The 15813-nt window shown below is 31.5% G+C and overlaps 2 protein-coding genes across 3 annotated transcripts; both read right to left on the minus strand.

Annotated features, from left to right (window-relative positions):
• Nucleotides 1-588: 588 nt before the first annotated feature.
• Nucleotides 589-3787, minus strand: LOC107413457 (receptor-like cytoplasmic kinase 176). Of its 2 annotated transcripts, none has more exons than XM_060819914.1 (6): nucleotides 3379-3787; nucleotides 2538-2824; nucleotides 2176-2311; nucleotides 1928-2070; nucleotides 1693-1828; nucleotides 589-1438 (listed from the first exon to the last, which is right to left on the minus strand). In XM_060819914.1, exons 1-6 carry the CDS (start codon nucleotides 3428-3430, stop codon nucleotides 1080-1082), a joined length of 1113 nt encoding a protein of 370 aa, XP_060675897.1. In that variant the 5' UTR covers nucleotides 3431-3787; the 3' UTR covers nucleotides 589-1079. The 2 variants fall into 2 exon arrangements, with proteins under 2 accessions (XP_060675897.1, XP_015876898.1); XM_016021412.4 differs by having other exon boundaries at nucleotides 1705-1828; nucleotides 3379-3759.
• A 3042-nt stretch (nucleotides 3788-6829) lies between these two features.
• LOC107413459 (triosephosphate isomerase, cytosolic) lies at nucleotides 6830-11388 on the minus strand. Its single transcript, XM_016021413.4, has 9 exons — nucleotides 11229-11388; nucleotides 10820-10895; nucleotides 10264-10387; nucleotides 9751-9835; nucleotides 9532-9664; nucleotides 8826-8920; nucleotides 8585-8663; nucleotides 7329-7411; nucleotides 6830-7191 (listed from the first exon to the last, which is right to left on the minus strand). The coding sequence occupies exons 1-9, from the start codon at nucleotides 11265-11267 to the stop codon at nucleotides 7144-7146; spliced, it is 762 nt and encodes a 253-aa protein (XP_015876899.1). The 5' UTR covers nucleotides 11268-11388; the 3' UTR covers nucleotides 6830-7143.
• Nucleotides 11389-15813: the final 4425 nt, after the last annotated feature.

The following is a 15813-nucleotide window of genomic DNA, read 5'->3' on the forward strand; positions in this document are numbered from 1 at the left end:
CCTTTTTATATTCAACTTTTAGAATATTAAATTATGAGAAAAGATCAGAAAATTAAAAATTAAAATGAAACGAATGGATGAAATCAAATAAAACAATAAGGTATTATATAGTTTCTCTTTTTTTTATTTTTTTGGTGAATATAAAGTATCATATATGATATTAAACCAAAAAAATTTAAATAAATAATCTAGTGTATATTATATTATTCCGAACCTTTTCTGTTGTCCAACCTTATTATTATTATTATTATTATTTTCGTGCTACAATCTCAAAAATAAATAAATAAATTAATAGCGTCCAAAAATAGATTTCCCCAAGAACAAAATTGCAACATTTGTTATGTGCTCAAGATGACATCATATACAGGATATTTCACATATCCTTATCCCTTCTGCTTTTAGGCACTTTTGACTTTTAAACGTTTTTAGTGCTTCCAAAGCTGTCTATCATGTATTGGAATATCCACTACAGGGTTTGCACCGGAATCATACTCTATGCTTGTCTGCTCATTAGTTTATTAACCATAACATAATGTCACATCAGTCAATATTCAAAAAGTTAGCCATTAAAAATATTTTTTCACATGATGAACCACAGAATGCCTTTTTCATAATTACTAGTATTATTAGAAAATACATATACTAATAGGGAAAACAGAAGGCTCATAAGCCTCATCCATGGTAACCAAATTCTCTGTTCTGCAGGATGTTACGCAAGCTCAACAAACATGTCATAACTCTCCTGCACAATGTGCGATGGATACAAGAATAGGATAATATAGTAATCCCGCTGATATTAAACAAAATAGCTAGGCATCTGTACAGTAATCGGCTATTGTAATACAAGCTCAACAAGACATTGTGCTACCCCAAAAAACCTTCCGTATTTTCCTCTGAATCAATGGAGATAACAAATCATGTAGTGTATCAATTTCCTCATATGTAACCATGGGGAAGAAACACAACAGATGGCTGGGGATGTGACAGCTGTTTCTATTTTTTCCTTTGCTAACTTTGTGAATATGATCTTCCCTCGCTAACTTTGTGAATATGTACAGGACCATTGCTTGAATTTCCATTTAAGATTTTGTTGATGTTGTTGATTGAGAGCTCGCTGAGCTCTGCTTGTCACTCAAATCCTGAAGCTGTTCCAATGCTTTTACAACGTCCTTCATGTTTGGTCTGTATTTGGGTTCTGTGGCTATGCAACGAATTGCAAGATTAACTGCTCTTAGAGCTTCCTCTACCGAGTACTGGCCTTCAATACGAGCATCGAATATCTGAAGAACTCTGCGTTTGCTGGCAAGATAAGGTTTGGCCCATTCTACTAAGTTGTGTTCTCCAGTTGGCCTGTTCTTGTCCACTGCTCGTCTGCCAGATAAAATTTCGAGCAGAACAACTCCGAAACTATAGACATCGCTTTTAGCAGTTAAATGACCTTCATAAGAAGTGAAAGAGCATGAGATCAGAAAAGAATTAGCATGCATGATTATCTCCAACAAAGAGGAACACATAAAGAAGGAAATAAACTGTACTATATAATGCAGTCACACAATTTGTACCATAATATGCTTCACACAACCCAAGCCGATCCAAAAGCTTAAAGTCTATGTATTCTTGATGTGGAATACTTGATTCACACTAATTTTCTCAGCATATGAAAATTAAAAGTGAGCAGAAACAATGTTATACATTTAAAGATACCTGTTGCCATATACTCTGGAGCGGCATACCCAAATGTGCCCATGACCCTTGTTGAGACATAGCTTTTATCACCCTCTGGCCCATCCTTGGCCAATCCAAAATCAGATAGTTTTGAATCATAATTCTGTCATTTTACAATGCAATAAAATCTGTGAGTCTAGCTTCACAACAGGAATTCGACTGGAAGCTATAAATCCAGCAATTTAAATATGTTTTAACATACTGAATCAAGCAGGATGTTGGAAGTTTTGAAGTCACGATATATCACTTTCACTTCGTCACTATGAAGATATGCTAGACCCTTCGCAGCACCGAGGGCAACCTTCATACGGATGTTCCATGGGAGAGGTTGAAAGTAAGACGCTCCTGTAGCAGAAACACTTTAGTTCCCAAATCAAAACTTCAACTGAGATATTTCTGGGAAGGCCATAAAACAACTAAGAAACAGACAGCAAACATTCCATAACTCACTTCTAAACAGATGATTATCCAAGCTTCCCCGGGGCATAAATTCATACACCAGAAGCCGGTGGTCGTCCTCCAAGCAGTAACCAATCAGTTTCACAAGATTGGGATGACTCAGCTGTCCAAGGTAGTTGATTTCTGTCTATATTTCAAGAGGCAACAAAATATCAATCAAATCTGTCGGACAGATAACATTATGTGCAATATCATTTACTGGTAAAGATCATTGAAAAGCAAGATCTAATAAAAAGATTCCAATTTATTGATAAGCATCATCAGATCGCTTTTAAGGGCATTAAAGGCGAAAAGAGATAAACAAATAAAGTCCAGAAAATGCATTTAAGGCAAAAGGATGAAATAATACTCACCAACCATTCCTTGTGACCCTGGAGACCTTCTTGATTAAGCCTCTTTACAGCAATAACAGTGCCTGTTCCAGGCTTGGCAGCCTTCAATAAATGCTCATCAATCCATCCTTTGAACACACTGCCAAATCCACCTTCACCCACCATACTGTCCGGACGGAAGTTCCGGGTGGCTGTTCTAAGTTCACTGAAGCAGAAATTCTTTATATTGGGGGACTGCAATATCTCACCCTCTGTCCGGGGAGTTGAAGGCACTGACGAAACTTTGCTTCCATAATTCGAATTCGACCCTGTAGATGAACAATCGCACATCATTTGCATCGTCCAAACTCTAATAATATAAGGCAAAAAGGCACTTATTTTACAAATATCTCAATACGAAAATAATAAGGTCACAAGGGTACCTTCATAGTCAGAAAATTAGCTCACAAATATTGGTTTCTACATAGATTATCTTTTTCCATTGAATATAAATGTTGATTCAAAATTAAGACAAAAAGTTTTATTCCTTTTTCTTTTCTTTTTTTCTGCTCTCATCAAAAACCAGAAGATCAAAGTTCATATTGCCCAAATATGGTACCATCAAATAGAGCATTAACATTTTTGAAGCACAAATGTCTGATTAGAGAACCGAACCAATATGAACTTTGCCAACAAAAAAAAAAAAAAAAAAAAAGAGAGGCAGCTCCTATTGACTGAAAAAAGCATGTCCTATCAGTTAATCAAAACCCCCAAAAAAAAAAAAAAAAATTCATTTTAACCCCACGAAAACTTTAGCAGACTAAATCCCAAAGCTTTGCATATAAAAGTGAAGTTCAAATCACTCTCTACTTGATATGCATACCTTCATGAACAGGGCTTTCAGCTTTGATTCTAGCACTGAAGCAGGAACCCATGAGGAAGACAGAGCTCAGAAGTTTTTTTTTTTTTTTTCTTTTTTTTCTTTCTTTTTTTCTTTTTCCCACCAGATTCAGCCCCCAACAGAGGGGAAGAAAGAATAAGGAAAATTAGACAGCAAAGATGTGAACAAGTTGAAACAGTGGAAAGAAAGAGCCCGTGGATCAAAATTAAGAAGATGCTTGGCCAAAGTGTGAAAGCCGAGGCTTTTTCAACAAAAAGTTAGCTGTCAGCCCAGATGCATAACCGCCCAATTGAATACAAGATAAAAAAATAAAAAGATATGAATGGGAAAGAAGACAGAATTAGTTGATAGGAGGAAAATTAAGCTCATTCTTTTTGAACATGATGTTTGGACTGTAGGACAGTTCCTTTATCTGTCATAACCTTCGAGAAGGACAAAAGTGAAACGGTTGACTTGGCCTTCTCAGTTAATTAGCTTCTTCTTCTTTATCTGCAAGTGGGAAAGAAAAAGAAAGAATAATAATAATAAAGAAAAATAAACAGAAAAAAGCATGGAGAAAAATGGATAAGTTTCCATGGTCAATGCCTTTCTCTCTCGGATATACGACAATGCATGACGGCTTTCAGTAAGCAGTGAGTTTCATAAGCTAAGCCACTTTATGTTACCAAAAAAAAAAAAAAAAAAAAAATCTGCATACAGTAGTGATATCATATTATTCTTTTTACTTCAAAACTGAATCCATTTTGATTTATAATGAGTAATCAGTACACCATATGAGTCATACAACGTTTGTAGAAAAGTGTTTTTTTTTTTTTTCAATCTAATAGTAGCAAAAATATTATATGTATCATTTTTTTTTCATTTTCAATTATCATGCATAACATAATAAAAAAATATTTAATCATTATATAAAAATAATACTTATTAAATATTCAATTATAAATAATTTATGACTTCACATCATTTATGTATATATTACATAAATTAGCTTTTATTTAAAGTCTTATTAACTTAATTAATGCTACTCAAAAAATTAACTAAAAGTTCTTTTTGGTGAACTAATTAATGGTTGATTAAGAATAAGATGATTAACTAATTAACATTAGGTATAATGGGATTATAGTATGGTGGGCTAGTGGCTGGCTGGTCAACTCGGCTTCCTTTTATAATTAGCAACACGGCTTGACGGTGGACCCTACTTCACCAAACCTGCCCTCTTTAACAGGCAGGATGCTCGAAACGACTCCACTAAAAAAGAAAGACTAAAACTTTGATTTACGTGGTTATATATGAATTTAGAATCTTAGATATTAATAAAAACAAATAATTTTGTTTGTCAAAGATTATTCACGATCTAGGACAAATCTAGAACAAATTGTATTTTTTTTTTTTTTTTATAAAATCTGGAACAAATTTGAATTAGGATAGGGAACAAAAATGTGAAATTCGTTTCACTTGATGTGTAATGTACCAACCTTTACTTATGTCGCTAAATCTTTCCTTAAACGGAACACATGCTTATTCACTCTGTCTTGCTCTAATTTTTGTTGTCATTTACCTTTTCCAAAACGGACCACAAAATTAACATGGTCAAAATGTTTGTTCCACATAAATTCTAAAAAATTAGATTTTGTCTTGTTATAGTTTAAGAAATAACATTTTATATATTTTTAAAAAAAATGCATTATTATTTTATGCATTCTATATTTTATACAAAAAAATAACCAACTCACATTCAAACATAAAAAGTCATGGATTTCAAGATATAAAGAAAATTATCGTTTTTCGACACAACGCTGTGTGATGATTTGAACAATTCTTTGCATATTTAATTGAGTGTTGAGCTTTAATATTTAGCCAAAAAAACAAAAAAGTACTGAGTTTTAAAAGAATTATTATACTTAATATGGCAGGCCAAGTGCGAAAGAGAATAATAATATTTAAATTAAAAAGAGAAAGAAATGAAATTGAATTGAGATACATTTTAGTCATTATCAAAGAGTTGTAGGTGATGTTACTTATTGATTAAATTCAATGCAAATGACACAAAGTGTGAAAATGCACCCAACTCTCAAAATCCCCGTGGTTCTGTTTTCTACGTAGCCAAACATTAGGACAATTTACACTTGAAATTGTGAAAAGAAATAACTAATCTGCGAATATATAAGACCCTATGTCACTATCTTCCATTTAGTATTTATTTGACTCTTTCGCCAATTGTCTTTTGCGGCTCTTCGTTGTTGTCAATATTTCATAATTTTGTTTTAGTTTCTGTTTTTATGAATTTTCCTTGAACCGAGTATGAACATTCATCCCAATTGCATCCAATTACTTTAGTCAACTATCAACCATTTCTTATAATAATTTAAGTACATATAAACAAACACATGTGTTAATAATAATAATAATAATAGGTAACTTAAAATAGATTGAGAAATTTGGACATTCTTAAATAGGTTGAAACATCGATAAAGATCCAATACATAAGTTTGTAAAAATTTTACTAAGAAAAATTGAGATAGTACAAAAATAAAAACACATATTTCCGTTGCCCGGACTGCATGTCTTAATAATGGAGATAATTCAATCAACTAAAATTTTTTTCATCATAATAACACTAAAATTTAACAGAAATAAAAAAAAATCTGATTTTAGAATTCAATAATTAAATATATTATTTTCATCTTAATAAATTCCAATTGATAAAAAAAAAAAAATTGAAGAATAAAAATAAATAAACAATAAAATTTGCTCTCATAAATGAAACAAAAATAAAAGCTTTGGAATCCTACATGCTGATTATTGGTTGAATTGCATTACCGTTATGATATTGAAAGATTGGACGCTAGTTTTGGTGATTAGCAAACTAATATTCAAGCTATCAAAGAACAAGGATTTTGAAAACCAAACTATTAAATTACCCACTCTTTGCAAAAACTTGAAAAAAGTTATTAACCTATTAGAAAATAAGATTTGTTATATTTATATTATCTTAACGCACTCCCTTCACATACAAATCCAACCATTTTATGGGCTCGGAAAACTTTCGGTAAAATGGGAAGTGTGGAAAACTTAGAGTACGGGTGGTAAATCCTTTTTATATTATCAGTATCATGATGCCGGCACTGAAAACAGGGTTTAAGAGAGAGGGAGTCAGGAGTGTATTAAAAAGAGCACTGAAAACCTCAGCTACCTCAAAAAGTCCACAAGGACGGCTATGCGATCAAAGAATTACGCTATGGTTTGGAAAAAGTTAACCACATGTAATGCTGACGACCACTCATTCCAGAAACATAGGCATGAATTTAAAGCGGTGTGGGGCTGCCACTAATCAAAGCCAAAATACATGCACCAAACAAAGAAAACAGCGTTCTTTCAACATATCATCTTGGCTTCGATTGGATACGTTAAAGGATTGATAAGCATCGGGAAATTATGGTAATTATCCCCAATGGTTTATACACCATTAGAATGAACATTCTAGGATAATATTTGTCAAAAATCTTTTTCATAAATCTTCGTACATGAAACTGGCCCCCAAGAAAAATAGAAAACAAACCGCTAACTTTTTAGATGCATGAAATCAAATCATTTATTCATACATAAATTCCAGCTCTAGGTACTGATCCGAGTGGAGTGGGTAAAGATTATTTCTCAACAAGTTTCTATAGATTGTGCAGAGCAGACTCAACTATCTTCGAAAGAAAAAGGTTCCAAGTCACATCTATCACCACCAGTTCAAGTGCTTCAAGCATTCTTCACCTCAGCGGACTTGATTATGTCGATGAACTCAGGCTGGAGAGAGACGCAATAGGGGAAACAGCTATCAGAAAAATGAGACATGGAGAGACAAAATGCGGGGAACAAGAGCCAAAAAACAAAACATGTGCCAGCATACATAGGCATACTGATCACTCAGGACATAGAATTACCTTCAAAGAAGCTCCACCAACCAAAAACCCGTCAACATCAGGCTTAGCTGCAAGCTCCTTGCTGTTGGCAGCGTTAACAGATCCTGAAAAAGAAATTCAATTCATGTCCCATGTAAAATGAAGTATGGAGGAATAACAGAAAAAGGATAATATTTATTCAAATTTATGCAACAACATCACTGTAATATATCATTATTTATTTAGAATATAACCAAATGGAATACTTTGTACAATAATGTGAAGGAAAAAAAAAATAGAAAATGAGTGGATTCGTAGTTTAAACTGAAGACGATCAATACAAATCCATCATTAGACAGAACATATACAAGTATTATTTGATTTCAACAAATCACTCGATTCAGGTGTCATCTCAGCCTTGACCAAACTACTTAACATGCTACCGTAAAGTCCAACTCAAGTTTTACCTCATTTCAAAGCAATCAGTCTTGGAAACTTTATTATATAGTCATTGACCTTGCATAGAATTAGGCAATTTGAGTTGGAGAGGAAATAGAAATAGAGATAATGGAGAGTTTGACTTCTTTGTACTTGTTTAGGTGCCATTTTTGAACAAATGACTTATGTAATATCAGACCCAAAAAAAAAAAAAAAAAAGGAACAAGAAGAAGAAAGCAGACCAAATTCTCTCCAAATCAATAAAAATAAAAAGACAACTAAACAAGAGAGATTCATGTTTAATATATCTCCTCTCCATTTCCACAATTATGATGCAAATGACAGAGATCTAGAAATTCTCCATGCTTATAAATTCCACCATGCTAAAAATCTCTCTATAATTAACAATGTAAAATGAAAGATACATACTTCTGTCTGCTTCTTTATTCAATTGGTCTGGTGAAGGTCTTGCTTTTTTTGACTCATAATATACAAACTCATCAAATGATACTTGCTAGATAAAATCATGACATTCATTACAACAGAATTAATACAACCCTTCACCATTTTGCTTAGTTTTCATTAGTTTGCCCACACATTTCACACCCCAATCAGCTTTTCAATACAACAGTTTTATTTCTTTTAAGAAAATAAACATTGAAACTTCATAAGGAAATAAGAATCATAAAAAACAAGTTCAACCTGTCTTTCTGCGTTATTGGAAAACATATCTCATAGAAGAAAATAGCAATGCGAAAAATATAAAAACAAGTATATTTAACCACCACCCAAAAAAAAAAAAAAAAAAAAAAAAAAAAGGAGCATGATGTGGGATTATGAAAGGGGTGAAAAGAAGGTACCTCCATAGATAATACGAGTTGTTGCAGCAACATCGGGACTGACGTTTGCTTGAAGCCACTTCCTTAATTCGAAGTGTACCTGTTACACAATCAAATTTATTACAAAAAACCTATATAGTAAAGCAATTGATGCAATTTATAGTATTATTTATTTGCTCTCTCTGCTCTTCCATTTGATGTTCTACAGAAACATTATGAGTATAAAGTTGCACAGTTTGAGAAAGGTAAAGGCCTGACTCACTTCCTGAGCCTGAGCCGGAGTAGCGACCTTCCCAGTTCCAATAGCCCACACAGGTTCATAAGCCAAAACAACATTGGCCCAATTTGACACTTTTTCTGCAAAAGAAATAATAATTGATATTAAATTGACATATTTATATACGTATAATGAATCCTTACATTATTAAATTGATATATTTATACACATGTAATGAATCCTTATATTATGTAATGTTAAGAACAACTTGTAGCTTAATTAAGCGTCTAACAGAAATCCTTCACATAATCAACTATAGAGTGGCAAAAACCAAATGGTAAAGAATCAGTCGATCATACACAGATATATAAAATATGAACATTCAACCAAGTGAAGTTAAAGCAAGACCGCAAAAGATCTTTTCACAAAAGGAAATTGAAGACCAAAAGTAAACTTACAACATATAGTCTTCAGTTCTAGAAAATTTTAAGCTTCCATGCATACAACAATGATTTGAGTTTCTAAAAAGTTCATTTTACCACCAAGAACCTCCGGATCTACTTAGTAGTACATCACTAGTAAACAAAGTAAACCTAATAAACTGGGATAATTGTAAACCATTATATGATCAAAAACACCCATTAAGGAACATCTCTAACACAACTTCAAAGAAGCTTACTGTTTATAGCATCAACTATGAGATGTCCATGAATATGCAAAATGGAACTTTCATAAGATACTAAATATGCACCTGCAATTGCCTTGGTTTGTGCAGCAACCACATCCACGGTTGATCCTGATTCTCGCTGCTCAAGAGTCTCACCAACACAGGCAATTACCTTCAAACCTTGAGAAAGTGCATATGCAACCTTGTCTGCAACAAACTGAAATGGAAGTATATTAATAAATTGTTATATGTTTTTTTGGGATCAATATAATGCCCATTTAGAGTGCCATGTCAATGGCTCACCTCATTGGATTCACCTAGGATAAGTCTTCTTTCAGAATGACCAAGAATGACCCAGGGAATATCCAAATTCACAAGCATCTCAGCACTGCAAATACAACAATAAGTAAAATCAAAATCATAGAATTGAAAAATTTAGATCCAAATTGCGTTATTCAAAAATTGAATCATCAACGTAAAAAGTAAACCCCCAATAGAGATCACACGATACCAGCACGAAAATTTAACATTCGGTTTAGAACAGCTGAATTTTGTTGAGAAATTGATCTATTTAGGCATATTTATGCAAACATATTTATGGATTTCCGTACTGTGCCACATATCCACTTATAAAACGATGTCAATTTCTTACAAATGCTGTTTAATGAGCACAAAATCCAATTTGTATCAACAAATCTCTCTTTTCATTTATTTTCAACGACCACCACAATTTCATTGCCCAAACGACGAAGTTCAATAGTTTGGTGTGAAAAAGAACATGGCTTTACTGTTAATAAACAGTAAATTTGAACATACCTAACCTCACCAGTGAAAGCACCCCCTTTCTTGACCCAGCAATTTTGTGCCGCAACATGAAAATCAGGCCTCAATATACTCTTTACCAGTGGAAGAAACACAAATGGAGGGCTGATCACGACCTCTGCAAGAGGGACATACACGTAACATGTCAGTAATAGTTCAACAACACATGTGTCACAGTTACTTTCAATAGCATAATGAGCATCAAATTGTTAAAATGGTAAAACATAATAACACCACCAAATCATCCATGATATTTTTGTGTAGAACCACAGACTTACAGAAGTTAGAAGTTCAATCCAATTCATCATATACTATAATCTCTGTCAACATTCTTTGTTATTGTTCTTTCAAAATGCACAAAAGCTTTGTTACAATTATTAAACAATAAATAAGAGGACGTAATTTTTTTTTCTTATTTATTTATTTATTTTTTTTTTTTTCTCAGTCCGGTTATTATAGGTGTGGCAAACAACAAGTCCTCCACATAAGCTCCTAAAAATAAATGACAACAAAGATAATAATGAACAAACAATCGAATACATTGACTCACCCACAACATCTTGGGAAGGCACTTGACCATCGTTAAGTGTGGAGACAATCTTCTTCACCTCCTCAGTAGTTCCATTCTTTAATAAAAAAATAAATAAAAAAAGAATCAGTTCAAAATTTGAATATGAATTCGATATCTATCTACTTTCGATACTATCAATGCATTTTCAGAAACCAACTAAGATCAAAGAGAACGAAGATCTAACATTAGATCAGCTATTATGCTCCGCTAGATTGCTATTGTTAAAAAATAAATAAATAAAAAAGTACATGAAAAAAGTCGATCGAACTACTATTCTCTACTTTGCCAATAAAAAACTCTTCGAATTAAATCATCGGATTGCATTTTTTCAGTGATTTTCTCGGCAACCAAACAGAAAATAATCGATTGAACGTGATCGGAAACTTACGCATTTCCAGTTACCGCCAACGAAGAACTTCCTACCCATGATCCTCGACACTCACGAAATCAGAGCAAACGGAGAGAAAAGAGTGAGAGACAGAACTGTTTGGTTGTGAACTTGTGATTTGGTTTCAGCTTAACAATTGTGGGTGAGAGATACAATGGATATTTATATTAAATTTTTATTTATTTATTAAAGGCTATGAATTACCAAAAAAAAAAAAAAAAAAAAACAATGAATATTTGTGGATTCTACTGCTTGGGACTATGGAGTTCGGGCTTGTATTTACGAATTTACGATTTTAGTGCAGACTTTGGAATATGCTCGGAGCATCAAACGGCGAAATGCGGAATAAAAAGGAGGGGTAGTTTTGTGAATTTAATATATGATGGTGATAAAGTAAAAAATAACTGCTGGAGTCCACTGTTTAAATGCATTGTTTGGCCCACTGTTTTCTTTCCTGAGTCACAAAGAGTGCGTGGTTATTAGCAGATTAGGTGTGAGCGGAACCTCAGATGGGCTGAGCCCACAGATATCTAACTTTTTAGATATTTCTTTTGTCTGCAATTATTATATATTGCCTTCTTGTAATATTTGTGTGGATAAACCTAATTTTGTTTTCCTACAAAATTATAATATATATATATATATATATATATATATAGTTTTGATCTGTTGATAATTACATTTTTTTTTATATATATATATGCAATATGCTCTGGAAAAGTATATATTTTTTTATATATATTATGAAATTCAAATGAATTATCATTAAAGAAAAAAAAACAATAACTTTTATTATTAGATTGTCTTCATAACAATAATAATATTTGTTTTTTTTTTTTTTTTTTACTGAAAATCTCAATCCAACACGGAGAATTTTCCGATACTTCTTATACTATATTTAATTTTACATCTAACATATTCAAATTGTTGCACGAGTTATCAAAATGAAACTAATTGGATACTATAGTGAAGAAACTAGTATGGTCTCTCACAAGGTGGAAGGATATGATTTGATAATTTCTTTTTTTATTTTATAAAAATGTGATGTGGTAGCAGGTCTCTTGCAAGTTTAATGAGTTGTTAATTTCTCATACAATGTTATTTATTATTATTTTTTTTTTAATGCCCATCGATCATATGGTGGTGGTGCAAAATGCTTGAACTCTCTCGCTCTATATATGTACATATAAAAATTTATATCTGACTGCTTTCTGTAATGGATTAGAAGAGGTGGATGAAGGATCCTTTTTTAGCAGTGCCTCCTCCAATTCTTACCTCACCTCCCCAGAACAGACCAGAAGGGTTAGCCCTCTTCATCGTTATTATTATTATTATTACTTTTTTTTTTTTTCTGAAATGCCAGCTTTATGATCGGAGAAAATAAAAACTTTAAAAAGTTTGATAGATTAAATATTTCTTTAAAGTAAAGGATTTCAACCTCACAGGGTATGATTAAAGGCTCTTACCATGATTGCGTTTCCAGGTTAAATGAATCCACATTTCCCTCTTTGTGATAGTTGAGAAGAGTTAATCATTCAATATCGTTGCTTGGATCAATATTTGCACATCAAAGTCTTTGAGGAGAGTACGTTAATTGAAGTTAGAAATACATTGATATCATTTAGTGACTTTTTGATAAAGAATATTATTTGGTGACTGATGGTATTTACCATGACTTTGTATATTGTTATTTACATAGAATATAACTAAAATGAAGTTAATGTTATTGTAGCATAGATATCTATTTAATATATGGTCAATTTTAAAAATTAATCTTCAATAATTTTATTTAATATTGATGTGATAATGTATTTAATTCTGTCTCATATTGTTGTTTTTTTATTTTATTAAATTATATGTTTATTAGGATTATTTTTAATTTTTATTTTGTCACCTCAGTTGAACAGAGTTATTTAACAAACCGATTTGAAAATTTTTAATTAACTATTTCATTTTTTTAATGTGACAAAAAAAATTATAACAATTCACAAAGTTGTTATTGGAGGTGCTTTAGGCTAGACTTGAAGCTTGCAATGGAAGATGAAAAATTGTGGATTAGAATGTTAAACGCAAAATATTTTCATTACTCCGGCTTCGTGAAAAGTAGAATAAACTAAAATAGTTCATGTTCTTGGTGTGGAATCTCTCATAGAAGGTAGCATGTACTTTAGAGTAGGTTAACCGTGGACTTTATTCATGTAAACACTTCAAAAGTTAAAGTCATATCTTTTTTTTTTTTTTTTTTGGTAAAAATTATATCTCATATTAGATAAATTGTTTTGGTGTTTTTTTGGTGAATAGATAAATTGTTTTTTTTTTTTTTGGTTAAGAAGATAAATTGTTTTGATTATCTTCATCTTCACGTGTAAATTTGATTTTAAAAACGGTTATCTTAATTTAAGAAGTTGTAATTTTGCCATTAGATTGTATTTCTATTTTTATTTTTATTCTCTAAATAGGAGGATTGGATCTTATTATTCTCAAGAAAAAAAAAATTATATATATACAAAGGAAAAAATATATATAGGACCCGAAGTGAGGACACTGACCATTGTAATTTTCTAAAATGACTTTTATTGCAAAGGCAACAAAGAAACCATAAAATAAGTTCATCCATAACTGAACAATAATTTATTTATTTATTTAAATACATGGTTATAATTTTATCAAACAATATTGTCTCCATTACATATTTGGTATGTACTATTGAAGAGCTTTACATCGTTATACTAACAAACTATAAATGAGAAAGAAGCAATAAAAATATATTTTCAGCAGGAGTGGAAACAAAAATAAATTATACATTATAGAGATATGGCAAAACTTTATTTTAAAAAATTGTCAAATATACTCACATACTATAACAAACATATGCAAATATACATATTAATTATAATTGTTGAATTTTGATCCTGAATCATATTTTTTTATATAAAATTTTGATATTAGCATTTTGAATTTGACATAAAATATAAATGATTACTTTTTGGTTTGGATATAAAAATAATATCACATTATATAAGCTATATTTATACGTAGGCGTGCTTTTTCAGGTATAAATGCAAATGTAACGACCATATATATATATATACAGTCCGTCTATGGTGTGGACGGTCCTCATGCGGACCACAGTATTGGTGACGGTTTTTCATAGTATTGGTGATGATTTTCTAAGAAATCATCGTTAATACTATGAAAAATCGTCACTAATACTGTGATTCTCATGCGGACCGTCCTCACCATAGAATTTTTGTATATATATATATATTATATATTTTGGATAAAAAAATGTAACGCCCACATGCTTATAAGTCACAAGTCACGCCAAATAGTTATATTCCCCAAACATGTTCACATACACATTGAATTATGTGAATCACGAATCATGTGGTCATACACTGTCCATTCATGGATCATGCCTATGCTAAAAGAAAACCATATTTAAAATTAAAAATCATCACTATAATTAAATATTTTCCTGCATGCATAGGACCATTTTGAATCATATAATTTTGCTGAAAATTTTTAATCATTTATTTGCTAAATAGTTTTAGTTTTTTTCTTCTTTTCTTTTCTTTTATTATTATTATTATTATTTTTTTTTTACAATTTAGTTAATTAAATTCAAAACTTCACATATGAAAGAGTGAATATCGCCAGTATGCAATCCTTGCAGAGAGACAGTTTATTTGTTATTTTTTTAAATTTATTTTAAGAAAACTAGTTATGCACCAAAAAAAGACTTAATAATTATTTTCAAATGCATGAGCAATTTAATATAGATATGGTGCATATGATATTCAGAAAAATAACATTTATTAATTTCATTATTTAACATAATATTTATAAAATTTCTATTATTTTATTTAGAACTATTATTTTATTTTATTTTTGCTGAAACATTATTAAAAACTAGTAGCCTTGCTTCTTCTTTTGTTTTTTGTTTTTTGTTTTTTTTTTTGTTTTTTTTTTTTTTTTTTGGTTTTTGGTTTTTTGTTATGAAAGAAAAGTGTAACTCTTTATTAATTAAGGGACAAAGTTACAAAGATCAGCTTGAAGAAGTTGAGAGAGACATGATGGCCCAACTTCAAGCCAGGACTCAAAAGTATCCAAACCAAGAGCACAGTGAGCTGGGCAATGTGCAACATTGTTAGACTCCCCAGATATATAAGAACAATTGAAATCAACATAAACTTGTAGAAGAGACTTATAATTTCTTCTACTAGAAAGCAATTTGCATCCAAAGACGACTTAGGCTCTGTTATCAAAGAGATTGCCACTTGAGAATCCTTCAAGCACACCTCCGGAGAATACCAACGGTAAACCATCCCAAATAGCAGTAAGCTCACACAAGTTAGACGATAGCTCCAATACCCACACACTCTTTGCCAATACGCAACGCAGCAACCACATTAATCTTATATGAATACCCCAAAGGCGGTTGCCAAGATCACCGACTTTTAGCATTTGGAGAACCCAGAATTGGACAATTTGCCTCTTTAAACTCATCATGTAAGCAAAATTCAAAATGAAATTTTTATTTTTCAAACACTAAAGAAATTTAACTTCTAAATAGAATAGGTAT

This window comes from Ziziphus jujuba, chromosome 8, assembly GCF_031755915.1.
Source record: "Ziziphus jujuba cultivar Dongzao chromosome 8, ASM3175591v1".
Taxonomy (NCBI): Eukaryota; Viridiplantae; Streptophyta; class Magnoliopsida; order Rosales; family Rhamnaceae; genus Ziziphus; species Ziziphus jujuba.

Bases quoted from the DNA above. Each gene is read 5' to 3' on its own strand.
- LOC107413457 (XM_060819914.1), bottom strand. From the start codon at position 3,430: ATGGGTTCCTGCTTCAGTGCTAGAATCAAAGCTGAAAGCCCTGTTCAT. The intron at 1,829-1,927 runs GTATGTTAAAAC...GTAAAATGACAG, and splicing joins CCAACATCCTGCTTGATTCA to AATTATGATTCAAAACTATC. The intron at 1,439-1,692 runs GTATAACATTGT...CTTCTTATGAAG, and splicing joins GGCAACAGGTATCTTTAAAT to GTCATTTAACTGCTAAAAGC.
- LOC107413459 (XM_016021413.4), bottom strand. From the start codon at position 11,267: ATGGGTAGGAAGTTCTTCGTTGGCGGTAACTGGAAATGC. The intron at 9,836-10,263 runs GTATGTTCAAAT...TTGTATTTGCAG, and splicing joins GCTTTCACTGGTGAGGTTAG to TGCTGAGATGCTTGTGAATT. The intron at 7,192-7,328 runs GTAATTCTATGT...GTCTCTCTCCAG, and splicing joins TTGGTGGAGCTTCTTTGAAG to CCTGAGTTCATCGACATAAT.